Below are 19540 nucleotides of genomic sequence, written 5' to 3'. Positions count from 1 at the left end.
ATTTTAAATTACCTTTACATTTAGAAACGTTGACCAATTTTTTCCCCCCTGTATTTTTGGTCTAAGTTTTTAAGAGCCAAAGCTGAAAGTGTAAAGAGCCACATGCGGCTCTGGAGCTACAGGTTGCAGACCCCTGACCTATACCAATCAAAATAACAGTTTATATTGTATTTCATATTGTGTCACATAATGACCATATTCTTGGATAATGACTTGAATAATTTTGTGTTTAAACATTGTTTTAGTTCCCCATTCAGATTGTTCCACAGTTGTACTATATTTACAGGAACACAAAATCTCCTTCTGGTGGGTGTAATATAATAAGGTTGTAAACTGGTAGTCATAAAGCCCCTCCCTTCTCCTGGACAGTTTTTGAATGTCTTCTGGTAGTTGTTCATTTTTGGCTTTAAACAGAATGTGAACTATTTGTAATCTCACCATGTCAATGAATTTTAATAATTTAGATTTTATAAAACTATACTCTTATTGCTCTTTTTGCATTGCTATTAGTGACTGTAGAGTAAAATTGCTGCCTCAAACATAATAACTTAGAGAAGAGAGTACAGAATGTGGATGCCTTTGGTTCTAGTGCCAGCTTTGCCTTATTCAGCAAAGAGATGCTTTTTTTCAGTTGTATTTTTATTTACTCTTTTAATTTTTACCCCGTTTATCTGTATTTGGATATCTGTATAATACTATGTTTATGTGATATTAGCGCCCTCTGCTGTGCAGTCGGCGCCAGTGTTGCCAAGGCCGCTCTTCTGTCCGTGAGTTGATTTTTATATCTTCGTCTGTAGTTGTAAACAATTTCATACACTTGTTGGAACATACAATTTATGTATTAAGTATGCTGTTTTGACAGATTTTGTTTCATAACAAATACAGTTTATGAAGTGGAATGTTGTTTTGCGTTTTACAGATTTTGATATGTTTATTCTCGATCGATTTGAGGGGAGGTGTTAAACGTTAATAACTCGATCCAACTCCAGAGTACGTGGATGAACAGGAGATTAAACACGTTTATGTCTCTACTTGGTAAAATAATTATAGAAAACTTCAGTGTAGGTTTCTTACAGGGCATGCGATGAAGTAATGTGTAATTAATGCGCGATAAAGTACATATAAACCACTCGAAGTCGGAGCGAGGTATGCTGAAACGATGAATGGAAACTAACAAATGCGCATTTATGCAGGTTTGATTGCAGCGCATGCGCATTAACCGTCAGAGCAAGAGTACTATATGCGGTTTTGGCACTGAGCTATATAGCTCAGTGGGTTTTGGGCTTGATTTTGTTCCTGACTTCGCTTGACTTCACAAACAAACAGCCATTTTAAAACCAGTAAAAGTCGCGGGGTGTAGAAAAATAGCAGTATTAAAGTTTGGTGGGTTGCTTGTTAAGTTTTTTCAGGGCTTGTTTTCATCGAGCTAGTCCCTTGGTTCTGGCAATACTGGTTGGCACGGTCGCAAGTGGACGTTAAAAAACGGTAACGGATCAGTTACCTACAAAATATCCAGTTAATCCAGTACAGGATGGTCTCAATTAGATTGAAAAAAATTAACTAAAAAAAACCTTTTACAGTTTCAACTTCTAGGCTACCCTATGTTGGCTCAACCGTGATTAGTCCTTTTCTAACGGTTAGCCCATAACCGTTCTAATGAAGATAGCACGGCTGTTCCCCTTCTCTTACCAAACGGGACCTTTTATCGAAATTGAACCTTCTGTAGGAAAATAAAAAAATGTTTTACCAATTTAAAAATGTCCTGTAAAAAAAATCAGGTGCTCACCTCAGATAGGTTCTCCGAGGACTGCATCCACTGACTGTGACTGGTTTGAACGGTTCCTACGCATTTGGAAGGTTGTGCGTTTGCCTGCAGATGGCACTTAAAACCATGATTTTAAACCAGTAAAAGTCGCGGGGTGCAAAAAATAGCAGTATTAAAGTTGTTTTGTTTTTTTTGGCTTGTTTTCATAGAGCTGGTCCCCTGGATCTGGCAACACTGACTGGCACGGTAGCAAGTGGACGTTAAAAAAACGGTAACTGATCTTTGATCAGGTTGTAAAATCATCAATTAAACCGTTATCTACAAAATATCCAGTTAATCCAGTACTGGATGGTCTCAATTAGATTTAAAAAAATAAAACTAAAAAAAAAAAAGTTTTTACAGTTTCAACAGCTGGGCTATCCTTTGGCTCAACAGTTATTAGCCCTTTTTTAACGGTTAGCCCACAGCCCTTGGCTACTTTTTTTCTAATGAAGATAGCACGGCTGTTCCCTTTCTCTTACCAAACGGGACCTTTTATCGAAATTTAACCATCTGTAGGAAAATTAAAAAATATTTCACCAATTTAAAAGTGTCCCGTAAAAAAAAACAATCGGTTGCTCACCTCAGATAGTTACTCCGCGGACGCATCCAGCCGTTACTGACTGTGTGTGACTGGTTTGAACCGGTTCATAAACGTGTGGAAGGTTGTGCGTTTGCCTGAAGATGGCACTTAATGGTAAAACGTCTGTGTGCAAAATGTCTGGTTAAACCGCTTTGAGAATTCCGATTATACAAGAAAAGTTGCTTAGACAGTTAATTCTCCCAATTAATCCATAATCAGATATCTGATTAATTATATATTTTAAATATATTTTCATATATTTTTTTTTCAGATATATAAAATATATGAATATGAATATAGTCGTTTTCACTAAATTAGAATAGAATATTGCATCAGACCAATAAAAAGCAAGCATTTTCATGCAGAAATGGGGGCTTTAATGAAAAGTATGTTTATTACCAGCAAAAAGGTTGCGGGTTTCTTTTTCAAAAGGTACTTTTATTCTGAAAAACAGGTCTCTTAGAAAAATATATTCTAATTTATTGAATATGACTGTATGCCTATCTGTATATTACGTTATTTTCACCGAGCATATTTGACACCAATTGCTATGCACAAAATTGGCACTGCACCACTCCCTTGTTGCTCATTCTCATGCCTCTTTTGTAAATCAAGAAAACATAGCAGTTCCACCTTTATGGACTATGTCATTGGAAAAGTTATTTTTCTGTGTTCTTCGCACCTTTTTTCTGTGATTCTCTGTGTCTAAATCAAGTCACTGGTGAGCATCACCTTAATATTAAAGCAGCACAACAATTAGGCTGCTTGCCTTTTGGGCTGTAACAGATCAGAGGAACTTGCAGTTTGATTTTAAATGTAGGGCGACTAAATCAGCAGGCCCTTTCTCTTAGAAGTTCTTCAGTATTGGGTGGTCTTGAACAATATCATGGCGAAGATGAGCAAAGGTGGTATGCATCAGTCTCTCAATCATAAGTTTGTTTGGCTCGGACTTCAGAACCTTTTTTTTTTTCTGGACTTTCGTTTCCTCCAAATTGACCTGCTCTTCTTCCTTTTGGAAAGCTTGGGAGGTAGTTCCCCTCAGCTCTTCAGGCTCTTTTTAACTTGCTGTGGGGATGTTCCCCACCGGGGTGGTTGATACTCCCCCTGCCAGTGTCCACAGGCACCTCCACACATCCAGATCTGGCTAGATTGTTGCAGTAATTTCCCCATCTTGAACTTGTCTTCCATTCATAAACGTCTATTCCTTCTTCCAGGCTCTTTAAGACGAGGATGAGTGGTAACAAGGGCTTCTGCTGTCCCACCCACATCTTTATGACTCCGGGAAGCTTTGAAGATGTCGTGCTTGTGAGTCAATTTCGGTTCCTTTCGAGACATCTCAAAGGCTCTATTTCCCTCTTCAAGGAGAGTTTTGACCTCATAAGAAAAGGAACTAGGAATGTGTCAGAACAAGACTTCAGATACTGAATGGCAGACACACGTCAGAGGATGTCTGTGTCAGAACTTGCTTAAGAACTGGCATGGCTTTCTGATTGTACCAATTTTAATCTACCTTTATTTGGTAACTCCTGAATATCAAGTAGACAGTTGAGTTGTCCATCGAAGTCAGGGTCGCCGTATTGTAACAGATGATCAAATTCTAGGTTTTGGACTAACCTGATTAGCTTTTTCTGCTGACTCAGGTTTGTTAGAGAAACCTTCCCAGCACTGTGTGAGGTAAAATAGATGCTTAGCAGGAATTTCTGGGATGCTGCCATCATCATATGGGTAAACCAAGGAATGGAGAACACAAGAAAAACAGAATTATTTCAATTGTCTCAATACATTTGAAAATATGTACCAACAACCTCAATATTGCCAGTGCCAAGCATATACTCAAAAAGCCCTAAAGCTTTCATGAAATTTCTGTTTTAACTGTTTGACTCCCACAAGCATTCTGGGTCCCTGAGCAAGACCCTTAACCCCCGATTGCTCCCCAGGCGCTGCACAGTGGCAGCCCACTGCTCCCCAAGGAGATGGGTTAAGATGCAGTGAATTTCTCCATTGTGAGATCAAAAAAGTTCAATTATTATTATTATGTGACACTTAATTCACTTGAAAGGATTGAGTTTTGATTGTATTACAATGAATTGGATTCTAATTGACTTGTATTGGACTGTAATTTTGAAGTGTCCACAGATGACATTGTTTGCAATTTGGTGCCATAAAAATAACATCGGATTGAACTAAATTATTACTCCAAAAGAGCAATAGCGGTTTAAAAATGACCAACATTTTTGCCTTTTGTTATAATCACTCTAAGTTTTCACAGCTGGAGTAATCGCATGTTGTCTCGTTTTCATTTTAAAAGTACTCAGTACATATGAAGAGAAAATAGCATGCCACAACCATTTGATGATTATTTAACTGTGTAAATTGGACAGCATGGCAAAATGAATTTGCATTTACTGCTGTTTGCTCTGGATCCTTTATGTGACTTTCAGTCTGGAGTTAATTCGCTAAAAAAAAACACATTCCTCTAAAATAGGTGAAGTACACAGACTGGACTGGAAAGGGGGGGGGGGAGCAGAAAATGTCTAAATAAAAACTTTTAAGGACCTTCAGAAAACAAAACTGTTTCACTAGAATGTTGGTAATGTTTTCTGTACTTATTGTTTTTGTAACTTATTGTGTTAAATTAATTATTTTCAACACAACTTTGCCAGTAGCTTCTCACCTTGCAAACCATGAATCCTGCCAAAACAATACAATAAATGTACTAAACAAGGGGAAGCTGTCTATTACATTTCAAAGTATGTGTCCTGGGGAAATCTCAGAGAGCCATAAAGTACAGAAAAGGTGAACTAATTATACAGTGATATTAATAAAAGTAAATAATTAAAGTCATAAAAATACTTATTCTTGTGAGCTCTAATTTTGGTAGATAACATATAGGCCGGGGCCATGAAACCTTCATAATCCAAAGAGGCATCTTTTCCCTCAGTCCAGCTAAATAAAACTTATCACGTTTGATTAATATGTACACCATACATTTTTAAAGCCATTTTATTTGTGTTTTGGGGGTTTGAAGAGTCATTCAAAGCAATTATTCCATGAAAACAAACAAACAAAAAACTCTTAAAATCTACATTTACCATATCAAACAACATTTTTTTTTATTTTATCAATTTTAGCCAATGTTATTAGGAGCTAGCTTATTGCGGAAGGTCCAAAGAGCTGCAGGTTTCAGACCCTTGCTTGCCTTAGAGCAGAAATTTTCTAAAGACAATCAGCAGATGGGGTTCTGCAAGCCGATTTGCTAGCAGGCATCATAAAATCAGGTTAGCCTGGTGATAAATTTAGACAAAACTTTCATGGCACAGAACATGTGGGCCTGTGACACTAAATACAAGGACTTAGCTACCAACTGCTAAAGTAGCTTAGCTCACGTCACGTAGAGATTAGCTCCTGCTAACAGAGAGGGTGAAGTCGGTGTATCAAACTACCAGACACATAAAACCTTATTTTAAAAATATCTGTTAATGACGGATTTCTGTCGGTGTGGCATTCACTGTCAGAACAGCATACCGGTAGTTCATTTTTATAGAATACACAACTTCTGAAGGGTTATTATGCCATTTTGACAGATTTTGACATGTTTAATCTCAATTTGGGGAAAGGTGTTAAATGCTAATAACCAACACCAGCGTGAACGATTTTACCACTCCACCTGCTACAACAATTATAAAACACTTCAATTTACATTTCTTGTAATCACAGAAGGCACGCAATTAAGTAATGTGTAATTAAAACGCAATATAATACACCGCTCTTAGTCAGAGGTATGCTGAAATGATGGTTGGAATTTAACGCATGCACAATTATGCAAGTTTCATTGCAACACATGCGCTTTAGCCGAGTTTATGCCGTTCCGATGGGTAAGATGAACCGTCCGAACATTATAGTCGGATAACAAACTTCTGAGGGAAGACTACCAGAATGCCCCGCCATAATTACATTTCTACAGCAGCTCATAAATGTATATACATCTATAAGCAATAATTTAGGAATGTCACAAAGTTAATGGAGGTCTATGTGTTAGACCTAAGGAGTGCTGAGATATTTTATTCCCCAATGAAGAGTCTTAGCCAGCTAGCCACAAGAAAAGAGGGAAATATAGAGGGAAATTAGGCCATACTCTGAAAAAGAAATTCAACCAGAATTTAAACCAGGGGTTTAAAATTCCAGTCCTCAAGGGCCGCTGTCCTGCAGCTTTTATATGTCTCTGCCTCAACACACCTGTGTCAAATAATCAGGTCATTAACAAATCTCTGGAGAAGTTGCCCGCATGCCGTGGAGCTAATTTAGCCATTTGATTCAGGTATGTTGGAGCAGGGACACATCTAAAAGTTAAATTAAAGATCCCTGATTTAAATGCAGCATGCATGCACAAATCTGCGAGGCTTAAAACGGGTGTCAGAACCCAAACTGATGTACTCACAAAGTTTTCTCATTTAGCCCCGATATGAAATAACAGGTATTTGACATGCAATGGCAAGTCTGTTTTCTTACAACATTGGATGGGGAAAAAATATTTTGTCCATAACCCACCTGATAAATGACCATGGAGATTGGCTCATACAATTACCTTTTCTCAATATACTGTATAATTTAGCCTGCATACAAGCCCAATTTAATAAAGTAATCAGAGTCATCCCCGAAACTGTTTAGTCCAAAACTCAGATTCACCCTCAGATATGACTAATCTACATACTCTCTGATTTTATGGCCCTAATTTTCTGGATAAGGAGTATTCAAATACAGCATACTCAACATCCTTTTCCCAGTACAATCCAACAGGAACTCCATCATCCAACTATTTTCTAAATTCGACATCAAGAAATGTAACTTTTTTTTTACCCTATAAATCCTAAAATTTAAAAAATAATAATTTCAAAGATATGAATAACATGTATCCTTTCAATGAGTTGCTAAGATTGAGATCTGGTATCGATTATAATTGTGCCTTTTTTTTTTTTGTAAAACAGATATTGAAACGACTGACAACCTGTGTTTTTTTCACTGTATAGTCTTGGGACTTTTTGGCAGGACATGCAGGGCTGGCTATCAATTAAAATCCAAATCACTCCCTTCACAAGAGACAATATTTTATTTGGTATTAATTAGGAAAACAGACAGTCTGATATGATTGTGAACGACCTGATTATCCCGGCCTGATCCATCCACACTTCCAAATGGAGGAAAACAAAGCCACATATTTAAACGGTCTCTTCTGGACTGTCATCTCAATGTCCAGAAACTGATTAAAAAAAGCACAATCCCTTCTTGTAGCGTGTGAAGAACATGGGATATTCATGGATCCCTAATTAATTTATTCACAGTATTTTGTTTCTTGCTGGAACTGTTTTAAATTTTTCCTGCTGAGAGATGCTCTTATTTTGTTGTTGATGTGCCTTTACAAATTTGTATATGACTCCTTCAATAAAAAAAAAAAAAGGTCTCACAACTCCTCATGCACTTATAAACAGATCTGTGCATATCGGGTGAATATGTAATGATCTGCAGGCATAGGAGTCTTCCTGAAATCCTAAATATCGCATTTGTGAGGTTGGAGTGAAAACGTCTGGGTGTGGAACTTTAATGTTTGGGTAATTAGTAAATCTGCGAATGTAAATTGAATTTGTATTCATAATTTCTGGACATTCTGGTGTGTGTATTCGACTCACATTTGCAAGGACCTGAAGTTACGCAGTTTGCAAATGTTTTAGACGTCCAAGTACCCAAGCTCCACACAAACAGGTTTACGCGGTTGACAAATTAAGTAGGCCTCTTACGTGTGCGCAGATTACATCTTGGGTTTGGTTGTTTGCTTGAACGCACAAGCCGCATCAACCCGTGGAGTTTAGGACACTGGAGTCTGACAAACTTCTTCGGAGAAAAAAAAAAAAACTCCCTGGAAAACAAATAAATCAGAGCATTCTCTGGATTACACCGCTATCTGGCTAAATAGCATGAAAGCTGGTCTAAAAATAGACCATAGGCTGGAGAGAAGCAGAGAGAAGACAGGAAACACGTAACTTCAACAGGATGAGAGAAAATAAAACAATAAGATCTGATCAGGTTTACTAATTTCACAAAACAGAGCCATTGCAGCTTTATTGCTTAAATAAATTCATTTACAAGCTTACATTTTGGATCATCGAGTCTGCATAACAAGCAGAACGTAAAAGATATATTTTGGATGATTCATACAATCTTAAAGCCTTTCGGGTTGATATGACAAAACAGGTCAAACCAAAGCTAAACACCATTGCCCTCCTCCAAAGTAACAGTCGGATTTGGGCCACATTTGGACCTGCATAAAGACGTTTCTCAGGAATAGTCAACTTTTGTATAGAAATAGAGGTCATATATTCATAGAAACAAGTTGCCACTGTCTGCGACAGCTAATTGTGCGTGACTCAGGAGCATTGTAGTATTCCTCTTTTACAAGGCTAATGCAGGTAGATCTCAATAAATTTGAACATCAGTAAAAGGTTTATTTGGGTAATCCAGTTCAAAAAGTGAAGCTCATGGATTTGTTTTTCCCAAAAACAATATCTTAAAATATCCAATTCGGTTAATTGCTATTATTATGGCTAATAGAAAATAATTAAAATGGATTTTCATGCTAAGCTGTGACATTAAGAGCAAGCTAAGACCCACAGAACCATGGAGAATACTGCTGAATTTGTTCCTCCCAATCCACAATTACCCACAACGTTGTGTTATATTACATACAATCCTAATAAATACACTAAAGATGGCGGTTGTAATGTGAAAAGAATGCGGGATAAGTTTTAGGAATGCTTTTTAAAGCTCTAGAGATGCTGCTCATTACAAGAGATGAGGTGGTGTTCTTTAGAGTGCCTGAGCCTATGTGCTCTTTTTCGCCTGTCCTGCAGGCAGCCACTGACTCCATGCACAAGGAGGGGAAGACAAAAAAACTCAGAAAAATAGAAAAAAAAAAATCAATGCTAAAGAAGCTGACTATTCAGAAAGTGCCGTATCCAAGCATATGGCCGTAAAGTTAAGTGGAAGGAAAAACTGTGTTACAGAAATGTCCCCAAGCCAAAGGGATGACTGTGAAGGAAAAGTCGTTTATAGAAGACCTGAAGCAACACTTCAGCAGAAGGAGCGCTGCTCATTTACTGATTGCGTATACTCTACAGCACATGGACATACCTCTCAGTAGACTGACATTTCTGTATAAAAATACTTTTTATTGGTCTTACATAATATTCTAATTTCCAGAAATACTTTTGGGGGTTTCCTTAGCTATAAGCAACAAAGCATAAAACCCCCCCACAATTAAATCCTTCCTATACCCACTTTTCTGTGCAGACTTGCAGGGATCCTTCCAATAAATAATTGTAGATAATCTATAAAACAAGTTTCAAATTTTGAATTGCATTACTGAAATACATTCTCTTTTTGATGATATTCCGATTTACTGAGATGCACCTGTAAGTGGTCCATTACGGCCGATACACCTTGAAATAGAGCCAGAACTGTGCGTGTTTTAATACATCTTGGAGCAAAAGCAAATCAGATGGTTTTATGTGAAAGAACAAAGACGTGGAATGAATAAAAAAAAAAAAGAAAAAAAACAAGAGCAGTGTTTGATTCATTAGGCACTTATATAAATAACGTTGCTGTCTCTCCGCAGAGTGCTGGAATTAAAGAATGTTGAAATAAGTTTTCATAAGCACACAACAAAACAAACAGAAGTGTTTTTGCTCCCCGTCCATAAACACCAAGATAGTGGAGGCTAACCAAATAAATAAAAAGTTCCAATATTTCAGAAAAATAAACAGTTGCAGACAACTTCATGTGCTCACCACATGGAGTCACCAGGGAACGGAGCTGTGGCTGACACCATAGGTCTAAAAAAAAATAAAAATAAAATAATAATAATAATTTTTGTTGCCTAGACAGGCTGTGCGGCCCTAACTGCAGCTAAAACACCAAACAAGCCCGGATAATGGAACGACAATGAGGCGTGGCACTAAACACACCTCCACCTGGCTGACACGATGCCGTTTCCTCCATACCGACTACCACAACCCTAAGGGGCTGGATAGTTTCATCAGTCTAGGTAAGCGCACATTACAGCCGCCCAGATGCCGCCTCTTGCTCCAGCTTCTGCTTCGTCAGGAAGTACTTGAAGAACTCGTAGACCGACCAGGCGATGGCGGTTGACGGCATCTGGTAAATAATCCGAGCTTGGACCCCTTTAAAGAAGGCCGCCAGACCTCCGACTCTGTACACCGTCCTGAAAGCGTTGGCCATGCCCGACAGGTGTCCGCTGACGTTCACAGAGGTCAGCGCTACATTCTCCTGCGTGTTGAGCAGCGTTTTGCAAACGTCCAGCGGGGTGGTCACCGCAGCCGAGACCGCCCCCGCCGCTGCTCCCGACAATATGTGGCTGCCCGGGTTGTAACGCCTGTGAGGGTTCAGCTGCTCCTGCATCAGTTCGTAGGTGATGAAGTGAACCGCCTGGAAGGGGATGTTCATGGTCAGCTGAGTGCTGTAGCTGCGGTAGAAGGCGCCAACGCCTTCGGTGTGCGTCACGGTCCGAACGCAGTCCCAAAGCCCTCGGTACGGAGAGTTGTACATCTGCATCCTCTGCTTTACCACTGGAGGGAAACAAGGCTGTGTTACTGGAGGATAACAACTTTTATTTCATATTTGGCAATGGAGGTGAGAACATCCAGTATTGCTGTGGTAATTTACTATAATATTTTATAAAAAATAAATGTTTCAGTTCCTAACAGTATTTGGATGCATGGAAACGTTCATAATTGTGTCCGTCTGCACCTAAAAGAATTCATAAACCCTGCAATGTGCAGTACTTCCTCTTCCTTTATGCATTCATTGTTGTGTTGCAAGTCTACTTCACACTACAATGCTGAACTACTATGAAACCAAACAAGTCCATCTGGTTCCTAAAAATATACTCTTAATCATGATTTTTTTTTATTTTCTTTGCCCTGGTGAAGTGAAACGCCTCCACAGCATGATGCTGCCACCGCCATGCTTCACCCTGGGAAAACCATGTTTAGGGAGATGCGCCGTGTTCATTTTCTGCTGCACATAACCTTTAGCTTAAAGGAACAGTAGGTAATAATGACACCTAGTGGTTAAAATCAGAACAACACAGACACGATGTCTTTGGTGGACAGCCTCTCCATACTCGACAGTCTGCTGTTGCTGTGAATTTTTACCTCCACAGGACAGGTCTATGATGCTGTATTCTGTTCTGTTTCTGGTCCGCTTCTCTTACAGGCTGCCGTGTCAGCAGGCTGCTGTTCTTTTGCCAAGATACAATACCAAATGCTCCATTTCACCAACCCTGGGAACTCTCACATGACTGGCTGAGGAACCAGGAAGTAAACACGGGCTACACTCTGAACCAAAGTGGTTCCGGACCGTACCTCTAGGTTTGAAAGGAGAAAAACGTGACTAAGATTGTTGATATAGAGGACTGATTGTTTATAGGGAATGTTACTTCCATCCTGGGTGAAAAACGAGAATGATTTAGGTTGATTTTACAGTAAAGATCTTACTTAAAGCTCCTTTAAAAGGCTAAAAGGTAACATTTTGCAGTCACTTTAAACAGGACTTATTCTTTCTTAAAGCCACTCTTTCCTACAGGCCAGATTGTGGAGTGAATTACCGATAGCTGTCCTGTCAATGGACTCCCCCACCAGAGCCGTTTAGCGTTTGGAGCTCTTCCAGAGTCACCAAGGCACCTTTGGCAGCGACTCTGATTAATGCCCTCCTTGCTCCGCCTGTTAAGATTAGAGGGACAGCCGTACCATGGTAGGTCTGTAGTAATGGCATTCACCTTCCATTTTCAAATGAAGGGTTAAGCAGTCCGCTGTGAGATGATGTTAAAAAGCTTGGGATATTGTTTTATAACCTGAACAATATGTCTCCAGAACTTTCTTCCTGACCCATCTGCTGTGTTCCTTGGTCTGCATGATGCCGTTTATTCGCTAACGCTTTCTAACAAACATCTAAGGCCTTCACAGAGCAGCTGGATTTATACTGAGTCTAAAAGACACAACAGGTGAACTCTATTGTTGACCGCTGAACACAGCTGCCTCCTCTGGATTTATATTTAGGGGGATCAGAGTCAAGGAGAGACATCATGTTCCACCCATTCTACAATTACAACATCACAAAGTTGTGGGTATTACACACAATCTTAATAAATACACTAAAGATGGATGTAATGTATATATATATATGTCTATAAAAAAAAAGACGAGATTGGTTTTAGGAATACTTTTTAAAGCTCTAAAGATGCTGCTCATTGAAGGAGATGAGCTGGTGTTCTTTAGAGTGCCTGAGCCTATTTGCACTTTTTCACAATATGAAAGCAATTCTACTGCCTTTTTCTAAAGGTTTTATAATTTGTTATTTAATATCTCTGACATTAACTGTAAAAAGTATTAACATTGATTTTTTTGTTGTTGGTTATAGATCCTTGTTTATGATTCTTTTAGTCTTTGAATCAGCTGGATTATTCCTCCATGCCAGGGCTTCACATGTCATGCAGTCATCCTCCATGACTGTGTGGAAGAAAATGCAGCTAAACATCCCCTACACCCAAAGCTGAAGTACCTCTGTATCATTTTGTCTTTATTTTTTCCTAATTAGTTAAGGGTGAAATAGAAAGAGGTCCAGAGAGCTTCAACAACTAATGCATTCGCCTTAAAAAGTTTGTTTCAAATTGCTAAGCGTAGACAAATGATGCCCTCAGACTGGCCCGCTTTGAAATGATAATGCATAGAAATGGGGGTCTTTGTCTTCTGAGCGCCATCATCCTGTGATAGATGTGAAAACACAAGGACACCAATCTTTACTTACCTTCAGCTGGATTCATGATGGCGTCGTGCAGAACAGTGGCCACACTCCCAGCCACACCTGTTGAAATAAACCAACAAAGCTTGCTGAGTTGACAGATCTTTTACGGCTACTTGAATAGCAAAAAATGTAATTCCTATAAATAAGAGGCAGAAACGTATGCAAGCTTCAGACAACCTGCTCCGCTCTAATACAGAACGCTGATTTAAAATGACAGGTCCTAGATGGGACTTCTCACGCCTGGCTGCTGCAAACTGCATGTTAGATTCTAACAACTGCAGCGCGAGCAGCTGGCAGGAGGACGGCGTGGAGACATGGCCCCTCGTACCGTTGGCTATGTGGCTGTTGCCTCCGCTCTGAATGATGTCGCTCAGCGAGTGCTTCAGGCGCTCGTAGCAGGCGAAGTAGAGCGCGTGGGCGGGGCCCGCTCCCATCATGGTGATGTTGAGACCCCTCAGCGGCCTGAAGAGCCCCTCCGTCTTGATGATCCTTTTCAGGGCTTCGTACACGCTCTTGTACTGCGCGTTGGGGTCCGGCTGCAGGCTCTGCATCCGCGTCTGTGAAATAAAGTCATCAAATGGAACATTGGTCTGTAATAGTTATGCTTTTATTTCTTTAGATGGAGATTTGTTTGCGGCTTTCGTTAAATTGACGCGTTCTAGTGCACGCCTTGACGGTGCGGCTCGTTAAAGAACCTGAATGTGGGTTTTCTGATGGAGCTGAGAGCGCTCTGGTTCCTCTGACAGAACGGGCTCTTGGCACCAGGGCGGTCTCGTCTGAGCGGCCGGTCCAGGCCGGTCCGGGAGGCTGCGGCAGCTCATTGTTTAACTCCACCATGCCAAGTTATCCGGACAGCACAAAGCATGTTTTTATTTGCAGGGCGATTCGGGGCGGGCGCCGGAGATTGGCCGAGTTTGTCTTTCTCAGGATGTTCTACCGAGTTTCCTTCCTTCGGTTCGACAATAAAATATCAATTACATTTCCTCTGGATACGGATTTGGCAATTTAAGACATCACCTGGCAATCTGGCTCATGGGTGGGAACGTTTGGGACTGCAAACCAGTTACGTTCCTGTCTGGAATCTCATCCCACAACGTGGGACTAAAGAAGGTCCGAATCAGGTAAAACTAGTTCAAACAGCAATACCTATTCGGCAAAAAGTTTAGTTTTAACGTTCACTGTTGTCAGGGGTAAAGAAGTCCACAGAACAGCTGGCGCCATCTTGCCGTTCAGACCACACGAGGAATGTTTCAGTAGTGACTAACCCGGAAAGCAGCACTAAAAATAAAAGTGACTAAAAAAATGTTTCATGTTGAGAAATGTCAGAAAGTTATTCCCTTAATACGGCAGGCTTTTGTTTTTTGAAACTTCCAAAATCAATCAAACAAACAGCAAACCTCCGACTCGGCAGGCAGTGAAGAGCTAATTCACAACTTTTTTGTTTTTTTCTAAGCATTGGGGCCTACCTCACATATGCTCCGCTTTAAATCAATAACATGTATCCTTTTAAAATCTGTTAAAGCCACATGTTGTGATCTGGGATGTCTTGTTGTAAAACTTTATCAACACCAAGCCAAGACCCAGAAACAGTTTTTAAATCCTCCTCTAGATATAAGAAAAGCAGCCAGTCTAGAACTCCTCAGAGTTTAAAATGGGTGTTACTGAGGCTTCTCTCTCAGTAACATTAAAGCCAAAATGTTCAATGAGTCAGGCATGTAGGCATGGAGACTCATTGCATGATAAGGTTGAGTAAAACCGGTAAGGTCATTATACTGTTGTCATATTTATATAAAAACGTAATAAACATGAGATCTCATTTCCTTTATCTAAAAGAAAGAAAAAAAAAACACTTATCCCTAGTGCAGCTAAGAGGACATAACAAGCTGATTATTCCAGTTAGAACAATGTTATCTTTAACTTTTCGTAACTGTTTTTTTCTCTCATCTTGGGAAAACACCATAGGCAGAGATAGAGAATAAAAACCTGCCAAATGCAGCAGTAGCGTCTCGGGGCTTGTTTCGCAGAAGATTAGCGGCCATCTGTAGTTTTTAAATTAGCATGACCTTGCTAAGAGTGATGGTAGGCACTCCTTTGGTTTAAACAGCTTGACTGTCTGTATTTTTTCACAACCGGACATATTTTTAAAGGTCCGTTCTGCAAGTATGAGAACAAACGTAGCAGCCGTTTTTAAGTCAGCTCGCTGGCAGTGTGCAGCAACCATCGCGGAGTTACTCTATGCTCCACACAGTCAGAGGAATTTCAGAAATGTACTATTTCAGATGAGAATCACATCTGAGTACTACACTTACAGAATAATAAAGTCTGAAAACGGAAACTTGCTTTGCTACTCAGTCAATATTCCATTATTTTTTTTATTCTTTTTCAGATTACATTTCTACAATTCCAGACTTTTCCAGATTTAATAGAAAGCCTGTAATAATTATTTACTGAGAGATCACTCCAAGACCCAAGCATTGTTTTAATAATGTATCAGCGGACCCAGACTAGCCGCTAACGGAGCGAGCCCAGTACCTCGGGCGTAATCTCAAACAAACGGATCAACAACATGTGGTTCCAGCAGTTGTTTCAAAGCTAAACTAATTACTTATTCAACCATCTGCTGTTTTATTTTCTTTGGTAAAAAAGCTGTTTACGCTGCATTCATGATTTCAACATTTCTGTCACAATCAGCTGAAGCAACGAAACGAGCAGCAAATCGGTGTTGACATTTAACCATAAAAGGGAAACAGTGCCACCAGCTGCCGCTGACTGCGTCTTATCGTCTCAGCTTTGTCGGTTCTGGTAAGACGGCTGTTTGCTAATCAATACCTCAAAAGGCAATTAGAGACGCACGCCCTTTCCTGCGTGAGGCCGATTCCTGACGTGGGCCAGACTGATAAAGCACCCCTCCTAACATTAACACAGGCTACTCCCTGGGTCCTCGAGCCGTGTCTGTTTTACCGGGAGACCAACTAGACAGCTAGCGCTTTAAGAGAAACGACAAAAAAACAATAAAATAACGGCAGAGGCATGGCGATGAACCTAAAAAAAAAAAAAGTCAAGTGCAAGCTTTAACAAGCTTCTGGATTTAACTGTATTTAGATCCATTGTGTTTTGATTTCTTCTCTAGTAATGGAGGAACCATGATGGTTCCTGTCCTGAGTTTAGATCAAATGAAACTTGAAAACCCGGGTAACTCCAAACCGTCCCAGATCAAAACGAACGGGCGCTGCGGCTGAAAGGCGCTTGTGAAAACTTGGAAAGCTCGAGAGGAAATGACACCAGTGGATTGGGTAAGAAGGGCCTCCGGGCTGACGTGTGACTCTGCCAGCAAGATAAAACGTAAAGCGGATGGATTTCTGCTTTCTTTTCCATCTGGTTGTTACGGCGGATTCTGCGCGGGACACTAAAGTGGACCTCAGCGAACGATCCCAAACAACTGCCACATTGTTAGAGAACAATGGCTATTAGCAGAAGAGAAATGGGGGGATTGCGGGAGCAAAGTTCACACCAACAGTTTTCCATTTACCCTTCTAAGCCAATTTTTAACAAGCGTCAGACATTTCCTCACATCATGAATGTACACTTCAATCACTAAACATCCCCTCACTCTGTAGGTTACAGATTGAAAGCCAAACTCAGTCAGGCCCGATTCTTCTACAATATGGCTTCATTCCCTCAACAGATCCCCTCCTGATTGGATCTGCACTGGTTGGCCTTTACACAACTATTAGGCCACACAGTTGTTTTAATGACCCTATTTACTGAAAAACTACAACGAAAAAAAAAAAGGATTCCCTGGCATGTTTTGAATGGTGATTTAAATGTGAATTAGTTCAATAAGATGGGGCTATTTTACTACATTTTACTGATCTCATAACATTGTTTCACTATTTTCTAGCAGTCTTGTCTCAGCATTGAACTGAAATTACAGTTTATGTTTTCATCTCCCTTATTGCTCTTTTAAAATTATAATGAAAAAAACAATTCTTCTAATATGGTTAGAGGAATATAGAGTATACCTGCACTTTTCCCTCGGAAACATCAGCATTTGGAGAAAATTGTATTAACTTTTAAAAAATCCAGTGAAGAAAACCAATAAACCCACAAAGGGAACAACAAAAAGTCTTAGAGTCGCACTGATCAGCGTTCCCCTGGCCCATACCGATTCTAACGTTCTTCTAAGCCTGGCTTACAAGATTGACTTGATAAAAATATTTAGCTACAGGTTCTTTGAGAATATTTAATTTTGAAGCCACCAATAAATGAACAAAATCATGCCCATTTATGCATAGAAGTGATATTAAACACATAAAAAAAAAAAGCATCAAAGCCCGTGTTTCAGGCGGAACTGTTTATAAACCAAAAATGGTGATAGTGCTTGTTGATGCATTTACATGAACAGTTAAAAAAAATTATATTTTTTTATTTATTTGACCTGCTGACCACCAATTAGAGCCGATCAAGGGAACGCTGGACCATGTCGATCTGTGGCCGATCACAGCTTGTGCTTGATCTTTTAAATATCATCAAACTGTGTTAGAATTAGGAACAACGATGCTTGAGAAAATCAAACGATGCATTCAAAAGTCTTCTTGAGTTTGATCAACAGACCAGTCCAACCAGTTTAGTTGCAAATTGATAATAAGAAGAAATGTTTAAGTCCTACATTTATAGAGGAGTTCGGCATGATTTAGGTGACTGCAGATGATTCATAGAGGCATGTACGGTCGATTAACAGAAAAACCCAATATTTAGTGTATAGGGTTTCAAAACAAATACAAGACCATATTGTTGAATGCCAGCAGCAGGAGATGCCTGCTCCCTGCCTAAATGCATTGCTTCTTGTTCCCAGTTCTCCTCTAAGCTACACCAGCTGTGCAGAGCGTTTGAGTGCCACACCGAATCTCGTTGCAGGGCCACTTACTGTGTCTGTGAGCCACGATAATGAGGATGAAGCCGATTCTCTAAGTGAACTGATCACAAGAAGATTTAGATGGTTTGATCCCCTAATCCTGCAATCTGTAAGTACAGCTCGCAGCCTAATGGAGATGAGATTAAAGTTTGAATATCAGTCAATATACTTTTAGGGGCCGTGCACTTCCTGGAGACGACACCAAGATGCCGCAGACTAGTAATAAGATCTTATTTGCCCTCTAAGAATGGGAGGCAAGTCGTTGAGGTTGGTGTTTTTCATTCATTCAAAAAGGACAGGTTGACATCTATCCTAACTAAACCTTGACCTTCACTTAGCCTGCATAATGTCAGAAGAGACAAAAAGAAAAAACAAGGTTAACACTATTTATTGGGCTGTTTTTCCCGTGCAGATTAATAGTGGCGAACCTACCGATACATCTCACGTTAACTGGGTGCCTGACACGTGAGATAACTTGGTTACAGACTAAAGTGAAACAATCTTGCTACGGGCTTAAGTTGGGAAACACTTGTAATGGTTAGCAAAGTTAGGAAGTAGCAAAGCATTTAAAAAAAAAGAGCAAAACTCCCTTAAGTGGGAGGGAAACATTTATTTTTTCACTCAGATTAACTTCGCTTTCCAGTTGAACTAGTCGGTTGAGTCTATTTGGAGCGACATGGCTGCGGTAATTGGATGAGCTAACGCCGAGGCTAACTAAGGATGGGCAGTCCGAAGACTGCACGGCTAGCGCCTGCTAGCACGTCCCCTCCCTCGGCACCCAGCGTCACTTTCCCGGCTGCCTCGCGTCTGAGCCGCGGGGCGGAGGGTGGCGAGGCAGAGCCGCGCAGGCAGCCGCCCGGGAGACGGCGTTACCTTGACGGAGTCCACGGGGTACATCACCGTGTGCTCCAGGATGCCTGCCACGGCTCCGGCTGTCATGTGGGTCGTCACGGAGACATGAGGCGGCAGGCTCTCGTAGCACCCGTCGCTGCTCTCGCTGAAAGGCTCCCCGTCTTCGCCCTGGACCTGCGACATCTCCAGCCTTGCCACCGCGCGGTCCGAGCTCAACTCCATGCGTGGGTGGGGGGGGCTCTTCACAGCGGGCGGCCTTCCGTGCACGGGAACGACGCGACAAGTGGCGGCGGCATGGATGACCACAACATCACTACTACTTGCCGGGAGTTCCAGCAGCGCCAGTGGGGCAGCGCTGGGCGTGGCTTGGGAGGCTGTGAGCCAATCAGATCCAACATGGTGATGTCTTAGGCGGGCTCTTTGGCTGAGCGACCAATCGCAAAGCTCCGTGTTTAATTCCTGCTGCACCTTCACAGCTCCCGCTGGTGCGGACCGTCCCTAAGTTTTTTTTGAA

At 40.7% G+C, this 19540-nt stretch overlaps 1 protein-coding gene across 1 annotated transcript; it reads right to left on the bottom strand.

The window, feature by feature from the left end:
- Positions 1-8461: 8461 nt before the first annotated feature.
- Positions 8462-19518, bottom strand: slc25a37 (solute carrier family 25 member 37). The gene is made up of 4 exons (XM_012863347.3): positions 19048-19518; positions 13588-13816; positions 13263-13319; positions 8462-11023 (listed from the first exon to the last, which is right to left on the bottom strand). The coding sequence occupies exons 1-4, from the start codon at positions 19246-19248 to the stop codon at positions 10494-10496; spliced, it is 1017 nt and encodes a 338-aa protein (XP_012718801.1). The 5' UTR covers positions 19249-19518; the 3' UTR covers positions 8462-10493.
- Positions 19519-19540: the final 22 nt, after the last annotated feature.

The sequence above is a fragment of the Fundulus heteroclitus genome, chromosome 12, assembly GCF_011125445.2.
Source record: "Fundulus heteroclitus isolate FHET01 chromosome 12, MU-UCD_Fhet_4.1, whole genome shotgun sequence".
Taxonomy (NCBI): Eukaryota; Metazoa; Chordata; class Actinopteri; order Cyprinodontiformes; family Fundulidae; genus Fundulus; species Fundulus heteroclitus.
The sequence above is the reverse complement of the archived record's forward strand: the minus strand, read 5'-3'. Positions and strand labels throughout refer to the sequence as shown.